The sequence below is a fragment of the Panthera onca genome, chromosome E3 (assembly GCF_046562875.1).
Source record: "Panthera onca isolate mPanOnc1 chromosome E3, mPanOnc1 haplotype 2, whole genome shotgun sequence".
NCBI lineage: Eukaryota > Metazoa > Chordata > Mammalia > Carnivora > Felidae > Panthera > Panthera onca.
In genome coordinates this window covers 7,938,580-7,957,634 of record NC_138354.1, presented here as the reverse complement: position 1 = coordinate 7,957,634, position 19,055 = coordinate 7,938,580, and the positions used below count along the sequence as shown (strand labels likewise).

General features: G+C 45.4%; 1 protein-coding gene and 1 long non-coding RNA gene across 2 annotated transcripts in view; one reads left to right on the top strand and one right to left on the bottom strand.

The window, feature by feature from the left end:
• The window catches only part of LOC144614765 (uncharacterized), a 129,006-nt gene that overhangs the window by 72,225 nt on the left and 37,726 nt on the right, over nt 1-19,055 (top strand). The window lies entirely within an intron of this gene.
• Nucleotides 2,314-18,245, bottom strand: MUC17 (mucin 17, cell surface associated). The gene is made up of 11 exons (XM_081791690.1): nt 16,322-18,245; nt 13,850-14,038; nt 13,224-13,354; nt 12,783-12,841; nt 9,696-9,847; nt 9,222-9,290; nt 8,970-9,132; nt 7,891-8,052; nt 7,607-7,704; nt 4,356-4,435; nt 2,314-2,809 (listed from the first exon to the last, which is right to left on the bottom strand). Exons 1-11 carry the CDS (start codon nt 18,174-18,176, stop codon nt 2,768-2,770), a joined length of 3,000 nt encoding a protein of 999 aa, XP_081647816.1. The 5' UTR covers nt 18,177-18,245; the 3' UTR covers nt 2,314-2,767.

Below are 19,055 nucleotides of genomic sequence, written 5' to 3'. Positions count from 1 at the left end.
GACTCCTTCATCTATATGATGAGGATGGTGATGGTTCCCACTTCATAGGCTTGTAAGGAATAAATGAATTAAAATATACAATGGTGATTGGCACAAAGGGAGTGGTCAGTCAGTATTTTAATATAAGAGAACTGAAGTCCACAGAGAATTTACTTTCCCAAGTTCATCCAGGTAGTAAATGGATGGCCAAGTTTTGGACCCAAACCAACTATATGTCTAGTTAGTGAATCCTGCCTTTCCACTGAACAGATATGAAGAGAGAGCAGGAAGAAGTTGAGGTGGATGATGTAGTTCTAAACTGGACGTGGGGTCTGCAGTTCTTTTGAATGGCCCCTCCCATGACCACTGATGTCTGGGCCTGTGTGAAGTAGGAGCCAGCTTTGAAAAGGCAGACATTTGGATTCAGCATGGGCTATAAACTCAATGTTGGTCTCTCCCCACCCCCAAGTTCATATGTTGAAACTTAATCTCCAATGTGATGGTGTTAGTGGGTAGGGCCCCTTAGGAGGCAAGTAGGTCATGAGGGTGGAGCCCTCCTGAATGGGATTAGTGTCCTTATAAAAGAGAACCCAGAGAGCTCCCTCACCCTTTCTGCCATGTGAGGACACAAAGAGATGGCTGTCTGTGAATCAGAAAGTGAGACCTTATCAAACACCAAATCTGTCAGCATCTTGTATTGGTCTTCCTGGCCTCCACAACTGTAAGAAATAAGTGTGTGTTGTTTATAAGCCACCTAGCCTATGATATTCTGTTACAGCAGCCTGAATGGGCTAAGTTCAGTTTTAAGAGCTGGGGATTTTGATGGCTTTCCCATGATGGAAGCCAGGAGGGGATGGCGGTGACCTGACCAGTGCCTGGAGATGCTCCAAGTGATCATGAGGGGGCAGCAGAGAGCCTAGGCTCTGTTTTAGGTTAAGGTTTAAATGGGGTAGCCTGTGGGAGGAGACATCTTCCAGAACAAAATGAATCCTGAGCTGCATGGCAGGAATAGTAATAAAGCATCTTAAAAGTGTTTAAAATGACAGCAATAGGGGCGTCTGGGTGGCTCAGTCGGTTGAGCGTCCGACTTCGGCTCAGGTCACGATCTCACAGTCTGTGAGTTCAAGCCCCGCGTGGGGCTCTGTGCTGACAGCTCAGAGCCTGGAGCCTGCTTCAGATTCTGTGTCTCCCTCTCTTTCTGCCCATCCCATGTTCATGCTCTGTCTTCTCTCTGTCTCAAAAATAAATAAAAACATTAAAAAAAATTTTTTTTTGAATGACAGCAATAAGGGGGACTTTAGAAACAACCTAGTTGGCTCAAAAATAAACATTAAAAAAACTTTTTAAGGGGTGCCTGGGTGGCTCAGTTGGTTAAGCCTCTGAGTTTGGTTCAGGCCACGATACTACCGTTTGTGAGTTCGAGCTCTGCGTCAGACTCTTTGCTGGAGCGCTTGGAGCTCTCCAACTAGGAGCCTGGAGCCTACTTTGGATTCTGTCTCCCTCTCTGCCCCTCCCTGGCTCACACTCTGTCTCTCTCTCTGTCTCTCAAAAAATAAATAAACATTAAAAATTTAAAAAAAAGAAAAAAGAAAAAAAGAAACAACCTATTTGGGGCACCTGAGTGGCTCCGTCAGTTGGGCATCAGACTCCTGATTTCAGCTCAGGTCATGATCTCAGGGTTGTAAGATCGAGCTGTGTTGGGCTCTGCACTGACAGCACAGAGTCTGCTTGGGATTCTCTCTCTCTCTCTCTCTCTCTCTCTCTGCTCCCCCCTGCTCACACTCTCCCTCAAAATAAATAAATATATATTTTAAAAAGAAAAGAAAGAAACAACCTAGTCCTCACCAGAAGGCAAGACTGAGTCCAAATTGTCAAATATGACTTTTCCCAAATTTAACATAGGGAGTTGAATAGAAATCAGGAAAAAAACAAAAAACAAAACCCAAGACTATCTCTGCAGATCTATGGAAAGAAACATAAGCCTATCTCCAGAAGGGGAACTCAGTTCTCTCCCAGATGGAAGTCCCTGTATCATGTGAATGTGTGAGTCCTGCCTCATGGCATCCTCAGTGGCTAGCAAATGATGCTGGGTAAGGTCAAGAATGGCACTCTTCCTGGCTGCAGATTTTCTTCTTTTCAGCTTAAGGCCAAACTCATCAGACCCCACATCCTGGAGGAAGGGAGGAGAGAGAGCCTGGCAGGTGAGAAACAGGAACTAGTATAGGGGATCACCTGGATAAAGAACTGGGAACCATGAAAAATGTAACAAATTTGCTTCATTTGTTATTTTTAGTTATTAGAAATATATATTATTATACTAACAAAAAATCAGAACCTATAGATAAATATTAGAAATTTAGAAATACTAATAATCCTACATATTCAAAGAAAATTCTCAATGTTTTAAAGCATGTTTTTCATGAAGATGAAGGGCAATAAATCTTGCAAGAGTGTTTTGTATAATGTAAAGTTCAGTTCCGTGTTTAAGTGAGCACCACTACAAGCTGTTGGTTTTGGGTGCTGTCCTTGGTGCTGAAGCAAGGCAGGGGGGAGGAAGAACTTCCCTGTGTGAACAGGAGGGCCTCGCCTGAGATCATGACAAGCCCACAGGAGTTTCTCCATGGTGTTTTGAGAGTTTGCCAGCATTGTGGTCTCTCTCCTGTTCCTCCTTGGTGCGGGTTTTGTTTTCATCAGGTTCCATGGAATGCTCTCAATGGGGAAATGTTCCACCAGGCTTAGCCAAAGTGAGATTTCCTCACTCCCAGCTCCACGTGAAACTGCCTTTGCCTTAAATCGATGTCATCATCACATGGGGCCTCTGAATTTTGATCTGGAAAGAGAGATAGAACCGGGTGAAGGCTAGGTTTATAAGGAACCTGAGATTTGGAAACATAAGAGTCTTGGGATTGGGGAAGTGCTCAGCTTAGAACTTACCCTATAACCTAGATTCTAGTACAAACCAATTGTCTCCCCCACTCACCCCCGACTTATGTAGTTTTAAAGGTATCCTGGCTAGGAAGTTTATCTTCGCCCCAAGGCTTTCTTTAAGGAGTACAGTGCCTGAAGCTAATCACACTTCTTCTGAAGTATGAATACTTAGAGGGCATTTTGTCTGCCCTTGAACATCCATCCAGTTGAAATAAAATTAAGATGGCAATCAATGAGTGGTCACCCCTTGCCAAGTGACCAATCTTGGCCTCAATCATAGTAGGACATCCTGACATTAGCTACCTCATGAGGTGATGCAGTAGCATTATCCATGATATCTGCTTAACAAAAATGTCTAAGCTGGGTCTAATCAAGCCTCTAGGCTTAATTGTCAGTTTATAGGAAATAGAGAGGATTGAGGGGCAAGTTAAATGGCACCACAAGGAAATAATTAGATACATCCAAAATGTGGGACACTCCTTAAGACAATCATCCTAGACTGTTAAAAAAAAGTCAATATATTTTAAAGGTAGGAATCAATTCTGGGTTTTTTTTTGTGTGTTTATTTATTTTTGAGACAGAGAGAGACAGAGCATGAATGGGGGAGAGTCAGAGAGAGAGGGAGACACAGAATCTGAAACAGGCTCCAGGCTCTGAGCTGTCAGCACAGAGCCCGATGCGGGGCTCGAACTCACGGACCGTGAGATCATGACCTGAGCCGAGGTCAGATGCTCAACTGATTGAGCCACCCAGCACCCCAATTCTGGTTTTAAGAGACCAAGGAGACTCAACAAAAGTCAGGGAGTGAAATTTTTTCACATTCAAAAAACTAGTAATATGAGATGTTCTTGGGTTCATTGGGAAAATGGATTATATGTGAAATTATCATCAACTTACTGGGAATGCTAATGGTATTTGGGGGTGTGTACTGAAGTTTTTAGGGATCAAATGTCTTCATGTTTGCAACTGACTTTCAAATGGTTCAGCAAAACTTGGTGATAATGTATGTTATACACACACACACACACACACACACACACACACACACACAATGCCATGCAATGAAAATGTGGCCACATGTCAAACATTGTTGGTCTAGGTGAGGTATTTAGTGCATTACTATTTTTACTTTTAGGTGGGTTTCAAAATTAACACAACTAAATAAACTAAATAAGCTGGCCATCAAGGACATGCTTAAAGTGAAAAGAAATCTCTGAGCCTGGAGCCTCAGGGATCTAGAGAAGCTAGATTCCACCCTGCTGCTTAGCTCCTTCTCCCACCTGTTGGCACTCTGAGTTATGTTTATTTCCAGCAATGTAGACCTAGATGGTCACCTGGGCTAACAAGTCATAAACATGACTTTGCTTTCCTAAAGATCTCCCCATGGTAGGAGAGGATCTAGGGACTCAGGGTAGGGGAGGTTAGCACTTCACCCATGCCTTTCTTACCTTTGTTTCAGAGTCTATGTGGTCCAAGGAGGGTTGGAAGTTATTATAAATGGTGTCCAAGTGGATGGAGTCCTCTTGATCTGGACAGGAGGAAAGCCCCACAGAAGCAGATAGTTAGGAAGACAAGCTCCTGTCTTTACCTCTAATCCCACCCACTGCAGGGTGAGAGGTGTATCCCCTCTTCCCAGGAAACCAAAAACCATTGCAAACATGAAGCCTACCTAAATTACCAGACCTCAGCAAATGGGTTGATTGGTTCTCGGAAGATGTGGAAAATCACATTAAAAATTCAACAAAGAAAAACCACAAGCACTTGGCAAGCAGCTTCTTAAGTTTGTGAAAAGCCCATTAAGTTTTGGCCTTGGATTGGGGGCACCATTTGATGACTTTAGAATATTGATACCCCAGTTCATGGACATCCTTTGTTTAGGATTTCTACAATGTTTTAAAATAAAGTTTTATCAGTTTCCACTGGAAAGTCTTCAATATCTTTTGTTGGATATATTCCTAGGTATTATATATATTTGTTGCTGTATAAGGAGTATTTTTTAAATTAAATGATCTGTTGCTGATGCATAGACATGCAATTGATCTTATGTCTTGCAAATTGATAAATTCTATTACTTCTAGTGAGATAACACTCTCTTGGATTTTTATGTTAGACGACATAGAAATATGTCAGCAAATGACAGACATTTTTCTTTCCAATCTTTAAACCTTTATCTCTTTTTCTTTTTTATTATACTGATTAGGACACTCAGGACAATAATTAATAGAACTGGTAATAGAGGGCATCTGTGACTTGCTTCTGGTTCAATGCAGATGTTGGCAAACTATGGCCTGTGAGTCTGACACCTATTTTTATATGACTCACAAACTAAGAACTTTTTTTTTTTTTACAGTTTTGAAGGGTCAAAAAGTTTTATTGGGTACAATCACACTTATCATTCATTTATATATTGTCTATGGCTGTTTTCATGCTATATCAGCATGTTTGAATAGTTGTAATGGAGATCATATTGTCCACAAAGCCCAAAATATGCTATCTGGCCCTTTGTAGAAAAAGTTTACGAACCCCTGGTTAAATGGAATGATATTTATTTATTTATTTATTTATTTATTTATTTATTTATTTTTAAAGATTTTACTTTTTTAAGTAATCTCTACACCCAACGTGGGGCTCGAACTTACTACCCTGGAATCAAGAGTCACATGTTACACCCACTGAGCCAGCCAGGTTCCCCAAATGGAATGACTTCTAATGTTTTATCATTGAAAATGATTTCCGTGTGTTTGCCTGGATACCTTCACCAGGAAATGAAAATTGTTTTATGATGAGCAGAGGCTCAGTTGGTTGAACATCCAGACTCTTTATTTTGGCTCGGGTCATGATCCTAGGGTCATAAGATTGAGCCCTGTGTCAGGCTCTGCACTGATTGTGGAGCCTGCTGAAGATTCTCTCTCTATCTTGGGGCACTTGGGTGGCTCAGTTGATTAAGCATCCGACTTCAGCTCAGGTCATGATCTCATGGTTCACGAGTTCAAGCCCCACGTCGGGCTCTGCGCTGACAGCTCAGAGCCTGGAGCCTGCTTCTGATTCTGTGTCTCCCTCTCTCTCTGCCCCTTCCCCATTCATGCTCTCTTCCTGTCTCTCAAAAACTGAATACATGTTTAAAAAAATGTTTTTAAAGATTCTGTCTCTCTTTCACCCCCCTCTCCTCTCTCTCTCTCTTTCTCCCCACTGTCCCTTTGCCCTGATTGTGCTCTCTCTCGCTAAAATAAATAAAATGAAAAAATAATTTAATTTCGAAAGGTATAGGATTTTTAGTTTTGTTTTCCAGAAATATTTTTGTTATTAATTTCTAATTATATGCATTCTGGTTGGATAATATAGTCTGATTTAAATAGCTTTTTTTGAAATTTCTTGAGACTTTTTATGGCTTTGTGTGCGGTGAGTCTTACAAATTTTCTGTATGCTCTTGTAATGAATACATACGCTCCAGTCATTGAATTCAATCTATGGTAATTATGTTAAGGCTATTCATTATTTTGTATGAAAGTCCTATATCCGTGATGATTTTTCATCTGTTTGATTAATTAACTACCAGCAGAGATGTTTTAAAAATCCTCCATCATGTGGGGCAGCTGGGTGGCTCAGATGGTTAAGCTTCCGACTTTGGCAGGTTGTGCTGTCATGGTTCGAGAGTTTGAACCTCTCACTGGGCTCTGTGCTGACAGCTCAGAGCCTGGAGCCTGCTTCAGATTCTGTGTCTCCTCTATCTCTCTCTCTGCCCCTCCGCCATTCATCCTCTTTCTCCCTCTTTCTCTCAAAAATAAATAAACATTAAAAAAATAAAATAAAAACCCTCCCATTATGTTGTTAGATTCATCAACTTTTCCTTATAGTTTTGTCAATTTTTGCCCTTTATAGGGCACATGAGTTGGACTTGTTATATCTTCTTAGCAGAGTAAGACTATTTCCTAGTAGATATTGATCATTTTGATCCCTAATAATTCTTTTTGTTTTAGAGTTTATTTGCCTGCACCAAATATAGCTATAGTATTAGTATTAGTATAGTATTAGTATTTCTCCTTTTTGTCCTTTTCCATACTTTTGCCTTTGTCCTTTCTTTGCCTTTCATTCACTGGAAATAGCTAGATTTAAAAAAAAAATCCCTCTTTTAGCTGGAGTGTTTAATCCACTTATATTTGTTGTTGTTGATATGGTAGATTATTTCCTGCCATTTTGTTTTGTGTTCCTGTTTGTCATCCCTTTCCTTATCATCTGTTCCTCTTTTCTTGTCTATTTGTGGCTTGGCAAAAATGCTTTCCCCACTCTATTTTTCCCTTCTCTAGAATGTAAAGACTTGATTTCTCAAAATTTGAACAAGTACATTTAACCTGACAAAATCCACAATTATTCACGTGGCTGAGCTAGAACTCACCTATCGGTGAGCTCACCTATTCCTAGGTGTCTATTGGTGTCCATATAGGCAGTTTTAGGTTCTGGAGAAATCTATAATCATCAAGTAACCTGTGCTTCCCCCAGTGGTCTAGTTATGCTGTGCAAATGCTTACACCTCATTCAGGGCCTTGCAGGAGCCAGTGGTGGAAATAGGGGTACAGATGTGTAACCAAATGTTTTAGAGATGGAAATACTGTTCCCTTTGCTCTTTTAAGTCCTCCCACGTGCCTCTCATGTGTGTGTCCACACGTGGAGACATTTTGAGTCCACTGAGGATCTCCGATACCTTCATAGATGTCAAAGCCAATGTTTTGGAAAGTCCCAGGTTCCGGTCCTCCATCTTCTTCATGCCACTTGTACAACTGAGTCACTTTATACTTTTGCCTATTGATAGAAATAGCCCCAGAGAGATTCCATTATGAGCAGAGGACAAGCATGCAGATTTGGGGACTGGCTATGTCCCTGCTTTCAGCTCCCCCACTGTCCACCCTGAGGATGAACGATTGAAGGCAGTGGGACTAAAAAAGGAAAAGTTGGAGGCAAGTGGAAAAGGTGGCAGCAGTGACTCACCTGTTCACCTCTTTCTTGGAACGGAACATGAACAGCAAGAGAACAGCAAGGGCGACTAGCACCACGGCGAAGCCTGCCCCCACCAACCCAAACACCAGGTTCTTCTTGGTGCTGAACTCACAGGTTTCTCCACTGTACCAGTGAGTGTCTGTGTTGAGGCAGCTGAGATGGACAGAGGGGGAAAGTAGGGAGAGGGAGCATCCTGAGTCAGGGCCAGCTGACACCTGCAGCCTCCCTGCCTCAGAGCTGGCCGACCCCACGGGTGAACAAGGAGCCCTGAGGGGATGGACAGAAGCAAAGTCCAGCTTCCCACACCATGGAAGCCCGATACTCAGTCCAATACTTTCAGGTTTTGCAGCCCAGGATCTAGAACAGTTGGCCTGACTCTGGCACTGCCCTGGGCTGTACCCAGGAACTTGAGACCCCAACATCAACCCTTTTATCCACACACTAACCATCATGTTATCAGCCACCCTTTCCATCAGGAAAAGCAACTCCCCCTCCTGGATCCCCAGCAGGCACTCTGCCTCTGAAGCTCCCTCTCTTCCCTGGAGATACACTTTTTCCTCTCCTCCCCACACCAGCTTGCAAAATCTTCTTTCAGGAAACTTTCCCAGGACATATTCTCAGGCCTTTGCATATTTGTGACTCCTTCCCCCTGGTCTCTTTTTGCTTTAGTTTCAGTAGGCAATGCCTTTCTTTGCTCGCATACTCCTGTGACTCAGCGTTTACGGGCTTTCCGCCTTCCCCATGTGGGTGCGTCCCCTTATTTCATCAGCAGAGTATGCTGGTCTCCCCCTGGAAGCCAGACCCTGTCTTCCCCAACTGACTGGGGATTTCCCAAGGCTGAAGCTTTCCTTCTGCTTCTTCAGAGCTTGACGCAATCCTTGCATAAACCCGAGGGGAGGGGAGCTACTGAGATTACTGAGACCTGGCCTTGGGGCTCTGCCTATGCATGTCCTTTGTGGCCGGCTGCATTCAAGAGAGGCCAGGACCCACTACATGACCTTGGCCTTTAGGTGGGGTCCCCAGGGGGGAAGGAGGAAAACCAAGCTAGAGTGGGGTGGTGGGACACTCACTAACACCGAGGACCATTCGTCTCTAGCTGGCACTTCCCAAAGTGGCAGTCCATGGACTGGTTGAAGCCTGGCATGCAGCGGTTGATGCAGTTTGGTTTCAGATTCTTGTACTCCACGAAGAAGTAGGCAGCATATTCTGCCCCAGCCTTCTTCTGGCATTCCTCTGTGGGGCACGGAGGAGTTGCCGTGACCAGGAAGCCAGGCACACTGCCCACCTCCCCCGCCCTCCCTGGAGCCCCCCCAGTCGCTTACTTTCAGGGTCGTATTGGGTAACTGTGATGTTTTGCACCTTAGTGGCAGTCGTGTTGAAACACAGTTTGCCTGTGAAAGGAGACACATAGAGCCCCTTACAACAAACTTGCTTAGTAGGGGGTGGGGGAGTGGGGCTGCAATAGGGAGCGGTGGGAAACCCATCCCTGACGATTGGGAATGCCAGCCTCACTCCCAGCTCTCCAGAACAATGGCCCTCCAAGTGCCCCGTGCCTTCCCCATGTCCTTCTTCTCCCACACACACCTTTGCTAAGATTCCCACAGGACTCATTACATTCAGAAAAATCTGCTGTACATAACAAGCCATGCTTGTTCTCATTTTCCCACAAGCTGGTGCCCACAGAATTTAGCCTGCATGTACACCTGCCTTTTCCCCCTCCACCACCCCAGGGATGACAAAGCTTAAGGATTCCTTGAGGACCGCCTCATGCCCCTCCCAGAAGCCTAGGAATTTACTTTTGCAGGTATTATTTATGCTTATTTGTTCTTTGGTTACATTCTGGATTTTTTCTGTCACCTGCTGGGTGACCTTATCCAAAACTTCCTTGTATTCTGGGGTGAACTTGGCCTTCAGGCGGATTTCATGTTCCACCACCACACTGCCAGCACTGAGGAGAGAAAAAGATGTCTATGAGCATCCTCCTAGGTCATAATAGGTGCTTACTTTTCCACCCCTTTTCCCATGCCCTCTTTGCCCCCATGGGAAGGCAGAGCTGGGGGAGGATGGTTGAAATGATGACACAGTGTTCACTGGGTGAAGGCTCATTCCAGGCATTGTGCTAAGCACCTCCCCATAGGGCTCATACCACAACCTGTACCTAAGAGGACTGTCTCAAAGGTTAGGTTCTGGGCAACCCTGTGGGAAAGCTTGAGGGCAAAGATGGATAGAGAGATGGGACTGTGGAAGATCAAGGTATCATTAGATACATTCCAGGAAGAGACCGGGCAGCTGCTGGCAAGGTGTCCTTAAGAGGTAAGAGGTCACACAGGGACTCTTAAGGGATTCATGAGTTGCTGGGTGGCAGGCTGCAGGTCTGTGAGTCTCTTAAGAGAATGCAAAGATTTGAAAGTGCATATGTACATATTTTCTACTCACATACACTTCTGTCAATTCTAAAGTGAATCTCTGACACGTAAAAGGTTAAAATTCTAGCCCAAAATCTCTCCCTACTCTTTGCTTAGGAGCTAGGAGAAACCAGGGGCAAAGCCACCAAGAGACTGGTTTCAGACACACTCACAGCTTCCATTTGAGTCCATTCCTCTTCCCTAACTCTGAATCCCCAAAGCTTTCCATCTTGTGTGTGTGCAAAACAGAATCAGAAATGCTTGGAGGTCAACAAGCTCTTATTCCAGAACATGCATTACTTCTGTCTCACATAGATTAGGGATTATTTGCACTCCAGGACTGAGTGCTTTCTGGGTTTAAAAATATAGCAACAAGTCCAGCCTTCCCATGCTCACAATTCAGGATTCTTAAATACTAGAAGCCAAAAGCACTCTTTTTCCATTGTTTTTTCCTTACCGCTATATTCAGAGACTCAAACACACAAAAAAAGATGAGGAGTGGTGATACTCCTGAACAACATAAAGAATAATATAATATAGAATAATAGAGTTATATGATATAATAATTAAACTTATAATATATAGAATAGTAGAATTAGAATAACCCATAGAATAGCAAGTTAGAGGGGAGCAGGGGATCTTCTAGCTCAATGGCATCTTTCTCAATAAGGACATGATGTGGTGATGGCCTCAGGCATCTCCCAGGCTCCATCACTGTCCTCAGTCCCTGTTCTGGAAGTTCCCATGGAGAAACATGGCTTTATCAAGGCCTTGCAGGTGTAGTGGAGTGAGGAGGTGCAGGATGAAATCCTGGCACTGGCCCTGAGTATCAGGGTAATCTTTGACCAGCTAGTTGGCACCATGGGACCTTTGTTCCCTCATCTGTAACATGAGGGTCACACCAGAGAGATGGTTCCCACACCAGAGATGGAAAGAGAGATTCTTCTTTCCAAGATTCTGAGGTGAATTTTTCTCACTTATAACACCCACTCCCAGACCTCTCTGGAGCCTTCAGAGCCCAGCTGTCTCCTCATATCTGGCCCAAGGAAGTAGAGTAGAAAACCCAAGATACCTGCAGGGTTTCAAGAAGTTGAGGTCAATAACAGGGCTGGAATCCTGTGCAAGGTGAGTGGAAGTGAATACTGGACAACTGTGGACATGGATACCATGTCCCTGTGGTTCCCTCTCAAGCTGAGTTATTTGGCCTCATCCCTGAAGGCAAATGGTGTGTCCATCCCACGAGTAACCTCCAGGTGTTCTTGTGTGTCAGTGTCTCCAGCATAAGAGGACTTCTGTTTGAGTCTTGGCTCTACCACTCCAAAAACGATCCCTCAGGCAACTCACTGCCTCTCTCTAGGCCTCAGTTTCTTTATCTGTGCAATGGGAAGAGTCCTGCTGGCTTCACTCACAGGATGGTTATGAGCTTCCAAATTGGAAAATATGTGTGAAACTATAACTGTTGGAGGGTGTTATGGGCTGAATTGTGTTCCCCCCAAATTCATGTGTTGAGGCCCTAACCCCCAGCACCTCAGAACATATCTGTATTTGAGAACAGGGCCTTTACAGATATGATTAAGTTAAAATGAGGTCAACTCTTGACTTCGGCTCAGGTCATGATCTCGCAGTTCATGAGTTTGAGCCCCACATCAGACTTTACACTGACAGTGCGGAGCCTGCTTGGAATTCTTACTCTCCCTCTCTCTCTGCACCTCCCCTGCTTGTTCTCCCTCTCTCTCCCTCTCTCTCTCTCAAAATAAATAAATAAACATTAAAAATATATTTTAAAGGGGTGCCTGTGTGGCTCAGTCAATTGAGCATCTGACTTCAGCTCAGGTCATGATCTCACAGTCTGTGAGTTCAAGCCCCACATCAGGCTCTGTGCTGACAGCTCAGAGCCTGAAGCCTGCTTTGGATTCTATGTCTCCCTCTCTCTCTGCCCCTCCCCTGCTCATGCTCTGTCTCTCTCTGTCTCAAAAATAAAATAAAAACATAAAAAATAAAATAAAATAAAAATACATTTAAAAAAAAAGAAGAGGAAATTTGGGGGGTGCCTGGCTGGTTCAGTTGGAAAGAGGGTATGACTCTTGTTCTCGGGGTCATGAGTTTGAGCCTCATGTTGAGTGTAGAGATTGCTAAATAAATAAGTAAATAAAAACTTAAAAAGAAAACAAAAAGAAGAGGAAATTTGGTCACACAAAGACATACCAGGGATGTGCATGAACAGAGGAAAACTGTGTGAGGGCCCAGCAAAAAGATGGTTGTCTGCGAGCCAAAGAGAGACTCAGAAGAAACCAAACCTACTGGACACTTGATCTTGGACTTCCAGCCTCCAGAACTGTGAGAAATAAATTTCCAGGGTATTTTGTTATGACAGCCCTAGCAAACTAATACAGGAGGCACAGTTACAATCGTCTTTGTAATAATTATGACTATTGCTTCCACCCCAAGACTTTTTTCCCAGGAGTCACAGATACTCACGACAGCTTTGTGATGTTGACTCCATCATACTCAGGGATTCCTTTATAAACAGTTTCCATCTGAAAGGCAAGGAGGTCACTATGTCATCCCAGAGGCCCCAACTTGGAGCCTGCCAGGCCTTTCCATAGAATCTCAGGAGGGCAGAGGATGGACTGGCTGCATCCCACATCCCGCATCCCCCACCAGAAGCTGGCAGTGGCACACTGTCCAGATGGAGCAGTCCTTTCTCAGACACCATCCCCACCGCGGGGGCCCCTGGTAGCCCTTACATGGAAACTTGCTTTCTCTTTCCCCTCTCTCTGGCAAGCCCTGAGGAAAAGGGTGAGCAGAGAAACACAGACCCCTAACATGAGAAAAGCCCTCAACTGCTTTCTTCATCTCTAAAGACTCCTCCCTGGGGAGAGCTGAGTGGCGCACAGGGACTTGCTCTCCCAGACTCACCTCTTCTTCGAATATGTCACTGAATTTTTTGAATGCTACAGAAGTCCGGTCTTCTAGTTCTTTGGTAAACTCCATACTGGTCACTGTCACGGTCATGTCTACCTGGGCAGAGACGGTCTCCGGCGGAGGCTCTGAAGGAGTCAGACAGTAGCACCATTTACTGAGGACAGAGCCCCCCTGAGGGTCTCCTTCCCAAAGAGACACACACCTCCAGCAATTCCTCCCTGGACCATCACCCTGACAGCCACTCAGGTCTCATTAGAGTGCCCCTGTAGGGTGGGGAGTACACTGAACTTCTCATGGCTTTGGGATGGAGCTGAGGGGCTCTCAAGTCTTAGATTCTTTTAAAGAATTGCACACATTTTTTTTTTTCTATTCTGCTTAATCATACACTCACTTATTTGAAGTGTACTTTAGGGTAAAATTCTGCACCAGATTTGTGTTTTGTTCCAAACTGTACCTTCTTGCTTTATTCATTTTTTAATGTTTCAACTTTCTTACTACTGAGTAAAATGGTTGCCCCCAAAGAGACCACATTCCTGGGCATGCAGAGGGGCAGGAATGGGGGCCCAGTGTGGAGGCTGGGCCCAGGGTTGGGGACAGCAGGGCCCTGCTGTCTTACTCACCTATCTCAATGCTCGGGACTACGTCCTCGCACTTTGGCCCCTGGAAGAGGCCAGAGCACACGCACTTGATTCCATCCCAGTAGCCTCCATTCTGGCAGAGCATGATCTCTTGCTGGCACTGGTCTCCTTGGAAACCGGTGGGGCAAATACAGGTCTTCCCATCCCACGTCCCTCCATTTAAGCAGATCACTGAAAGGGACAAGACCCTGTTTACCCACACATACTTGCAGAACATTTTACAGCTTGCAACACATTTTCACAGACACCATCTAATTTGATATTCTTATGAGACCCTGAGGTGGGCAAGACAGTTAGTGTCATGCCCACTTTACAGATGGGGCAAGTGAGCTGGAGAGAGACTAAGACACCTGCTCAAGGGTCCATGTGGAGGCCAGACTTGACCTGGTCTTGGAGTATTTCAGTATGAATTACTTTAGCACCAAAAAGCAAGGAACAGGAAACCTGGTGTTGTCATGGAGTGAGGGACAACACAGTCAAGGCTGAGGAAAAGAAAAGAGGAACTAGAAACTGAGAGAACCCAGAGGAACTTGACCCATCTAGGATTCCAGCAAGCCTGGGAACGAGTATGTCATTGTCTCTTCAATACCTGTTTCGAAAGAGCTCATACTGGAAATTGTGACCATTATGACTATTCATGGTTCCTTTTTATTTTTCTGGGATGTGTAGTTTGAGGGAGGAGTGTAGACTTCATTTAAATAGAAAAGAGGTGGTTACAGACAACTCTCAATATCTACCAACTGGAAAAGTGACAGCTCTGTTCTCTTTGGCTTTTCTTGAAAAAAGCTGTACCTGCATAGACTAGTATTCCAGGTGTGTTATGTGAAGGAAGGCACATAAGGTATGCACATACTTTATGAAGACCTGCCCCACCTCTACCTTCTGGTCTACTCCTCACCTCCCCCACCAGACTCAGAGTGCATGGGCCACACCATGGCCATGATAGCACACAGCTTCTGGTTACAGGTGTTTGGTCCAAGACATTCAGGAAGAATGGAAGAGTTGAGTCAAGAGTGGTGTCCTGGGCACAATAAAGATCCATAAATCCTAAGTCTGTCTGTCTGTCTGTCTGTCTGTCTTTCTTGTGTGTTACTGAAGATGTCTAGACCTAATCCAAGTGCTGAGCACAAGCTTGTGCGTAGCAGCAAAAACAGTTACTGGGGTCTGTCACCTGTTGCCCAAGAGTCAACAGGGAAGCCAACCTCCAGGGAATAGGAGGAAGATTAAGGGAGACCATCTGCCTTCAGAAAGGTGATCAGCACCAGCTATGGGCCTGTTGGTTGTGCATTCACCATGAGACACCTGTGGGACTTCCTGGAGATGCAAGGTCCAGACCTTCTCTCTGAAGATGCTCAGCACCTCTCTTGGAGAACCAGAGAGCTCAACAAGACAATGCCACATTGGAGAGAAACCAAAGAACAAAGCCACATAAAATCAAAGCCAGGCAAAGAACTCACCAGAGGAAAAATTCACAAAGCACTGAGAAAATGCAGTAGCCAAATGCTGAACAGCTGCCCTTCATTTTCCTGAATTCAGGACAGGATTGGGCAGTGCTCCAGGCAGACACAGACCATATGTCTCTGGGCTTATCTATAGTTCATCTAAACCATGAAATGTCTTCAAGTATTTTAACTTGTATATTTTTCTTAACGTATGTCAAATATCCTCTCTCACTGTGATAATAAATCTCACAAGTATAACAGTATATTGTATAATATATATTATATGTTACATATCATATAATGACAGCTTATTATAACAGTAGGTGTGGAGTGGGGCAGGTCTCATACTACCCAGAATGAAGAGAATTGAGTGGAAGCTAGAGACAGAGAACAGACAGGGAGGCATAAGGATATGAAAACATTTGAGGGGATAGAGGCAGAGTTCAGAGCTGATAAAAGCGAACCCTCTTTGGCTTCTATGGTGGATGCTCAGAGAATGAGAGAAAACCGAATAAGTGAATGGTAGCAGAGAGATAGTTGCCAAAGGCTTATGTGAATACTTTTGGCAACACCTTCCTCCAACACAGAAACAAAAAACCTTTGCACTTAAGCATAAGCAAAATCAATGAGGAAAAAAAAACACTAAAAAGATGTGAAATCCAAATGAAAAATATGAAGTTCACGAGATTATAGAATATAAAACGCAGGGGGACAGAGGCTTGCAGAGTACAAAAGGAAGGAATGGGGTGTACAGACACTTTGTTGGGGATTGAAGGTGTCCAGGCAGAGAGGTAAAGTGTGTTGTACGAAAGAGCAGACCTAGTTCAAGAAACAGCGGGCAGGACAGAGAGGTCAGAGACAGGGTGACAACACTGAGGATGTTTGATCTCATGGGAAACCAGTAAGAGCAAAAGAAGAGTATAAGGGGTAAAACTTTAAGAAGAAAACCACCCATGGGGGCAGATTGAAAAGAAATGTAAACTTCAAAAGGCAAACTCAAGAAATTGCTTACTTGGTGTGGTTGCTGGAGCAGTAGATGTTGGGGTAGGGGTGCTGCTTATAACAGTGGTCGAGCTAGTGGAGACAACCGGGACTGTGGTGTAGGTACTCCTCTGTGTGCTGGGTGTTGTCCCAGAGATCGAGGTGGACAGAGTAGTGGTAGTAACAACCTCAGGAGTCACAGACGTAAAGGAGGCAGAAGTTGTTGCAGAACTGGAGTGACCAGGAATGGATACAGGTAAGGTGGTGTGAGAAGCACTTGTTGAAAGTGTGCTGCCTACAGAAGATGTTGGGGAAGTGTGGCCCCCGATGGAAGTTGCTGATATAGTGATATTGCTAGGGGAGGGTGTTGGGGATGTATGAGCCCCTGTGGAAGCTGGCACTGTGGAGGCACTATCAGGAGGAGTTGGAGACGGTGTAGCCACTGTGGAAGAGGGCAGAGTGGTGGCACTTTCAGCAAAAGTTGGTGACACACTGGCTTCTGTAGAAGAAGGGAATGTGATAGCACTGTCAACAGAAGTTGGTGACATGCTGGCTTCTGGAGAAGAAGGCACTGTGGTGGCACTGTCAGCAGAAGTTGGAGAGGAACTGACTTCTGTAGAGGAAGGCACTGTGGTGGCAATTTCACTGGAAGTTGTAGAAGAAGTGGCCTCTGTAGAATAAGACATTGTGGTGGCACGGTCAGTGGAAGTTGGATATGAAGTGGCCTCAGTAGAAGAAGGCACAGTCATGGCACTGTCAGTGGGAGATGGAGAGTAACTGGCCTCTGCAGAAGAAGACTCTGTGGTGGCACTGACAGGGAAAGTTGGAGAGGAAGTGGCGTCTGTCGAAGAAGGTACTGTCGTGGCGCTATCAGTGGAAGCTGGAGATGAAGTGACCTCTGTAGATGCAGGCACTGTGGTGGCACCGTCAGTGGGAGTTGGAGAAGAACTTGGCTCTGTTGAGGAAGGCAGTGTGGTGGCATTCTCAGTGGGAGTTGGAGAGGAAGTGACCTCTGTATAAGAAGGCACTGTGCTGGCACTGTGAGTGGGAGTTGGAGAGGAAGTGGCCTGTGTAGAAGGAGGCACTGGGGTGTCACTGTTAGTGGAGGTTGGAGAGGAACTGCTCTCTGTCGAAGAAGACACTGTGGTGGCACTATCAGTGGAAGCTGGAGATGAAGTGGCCTCTGTAGATGTAGGCATTGTGGTGGCACTGTGAGTGGGAGTTAGAGAGGAACTTAGCTGTGTTGAGGAAGGCAGTGTAGTGGCACTCTCTGTTGGAGATGGAGAGGAACTGGACTCTGTCGCAGAAGTCACTGTGGTGGCACTGTCGGTGGAAGTTGGAGATGAAGTGGCTGCTGTAGATATAGGCACACTGGTGTCACTGTCAGTGGCAGTTGGAGAGAAACTGGCCTCCGTTGAGGAAGACAATGTGGTGACACTGTCAGTGGATGTTGGAGAGGAAGTGGGATCTGTAGAAGTAGGCACTAGTGTGGCATTCTCAGTGGGGGTTGGAGAAGAACTGGACTCTGTCAAAGAAGTCACTGTGGTGGCACTGACAGTGGTAGTTGGAGAGGAACTGTGTTCTGTAGATGTAGGCACTGTGGTGGCACTCTCAATGTGGGTTGGAGAGGAAGTGGCTGCTGTGGAAGAAATGACTGTGGTGGCACTATCAGTGGATGTTGGAGACGAACTGGCTTCTGTAGAGGAAGGCAATAAGGTAGCGCTGTCAGTGGAAGGTGGAGACGAACTGGCCTCTGAAGAGGAAGACGTTGTGGTGGCACCGTCAGTGGAAGTTGGAGAGGAACTGGCCTCTGTAGAAATCGGGACATTAGTGGCACTGTCACTGGGAGTAGGAGAGGAACTGGGCTCTGTAGATGTAGGCACCATGGTGGCACTCTCAGTGGAAGTGGGAGAAGAACTGGACTCTGTCAAAGAAGTCACTGTGGTGGCACTGCCAGTGGGGATTGGAGAGGAAGTATCTTCTGTAGAAGAAATCACTGTGGTGGTACTCTCAGTGGATGTGGGAGACGAACTGGCTTCTGTAGAGGAAGGCACTGTGGTAGCGCTGTCAGTGGAAGATGGAGACGAACTGGCCTCTGAAGAAGAAGACGTTGTGGTGGCACCGTCAGTGGATGTTGGAGAGGAAGTGGCCTCTGTAGAAGAAGGCACTGTTGTGGCATTGTCGGTGGGAGGAGGAGAGGAACTGAGATCTGTAGATGTAGGCACTGTGGTGGCACTCTGAATGGGGGTTGCAGAGGAAGTGGCTGCGGTAGAAGAAATCACTGTGGTGGTGCTGTCAGTCGAAGGTGGAGACGAACTGGCCTCTGCAGAAGAAGACGTTGTGGTGGCAACTTCTGTGGATGTTGGAGAGGAAGTGGCCTCTGTAGAAGAAGACACTTTTGTGGCATTGTCGGTGGGAGGAGGAGAGGAACTGAGATCTGTAGATGTAGGCACTGTGGTGGCACTCTGAATGGGGGTTGCAGAGGAAGTGGCTGCGGTAGAAGAAGTCACTGTGGTGGTGCTGTCAGTCGAAGGTGGAGACGAACTGGCCTCTGCAGAAGAAGACGTTGTGGTGGCAACTTCTGTGGATGTTGGAGAGGAAGTGGCCTCTGTAGAAGAAGACACTTTTGTGGCATTGTCGGTGGGAGTAGGAGAGGAACTGAGATCTGTAGATGTAGGCACTGTGGTGGCACTCTGAATGGGGGTTGCAGAGGAAGTGTCTGCGGTAGAAGAAATCACTGTGGTGGTGCTGTCAGGCGAAGGTGG

Coding starts and splice junctions, on each gene's coding strand:
- MUC17 (XM_081791690.1), bottom strand. CDS start 18,176: ATGGTGCCTACATCTACAGAGCCCAGTTCCTCTCCTACTCCCAGTGAC. Junction 13,355..13,849: donor AGTCCCGAGCATTGAGATAG/GTGAGTAAGACA, acceptor TGACTCCTTCAG/AGCCTCCGCCGGAGACCGTC. Junction 2,810..4,355: donor ACATAGACTCTGAAACAAAG/GTAAGAAAGGCA, acceptor CTCTCTTTCCAG/ATCAAAATTCAGAGGCCCCA.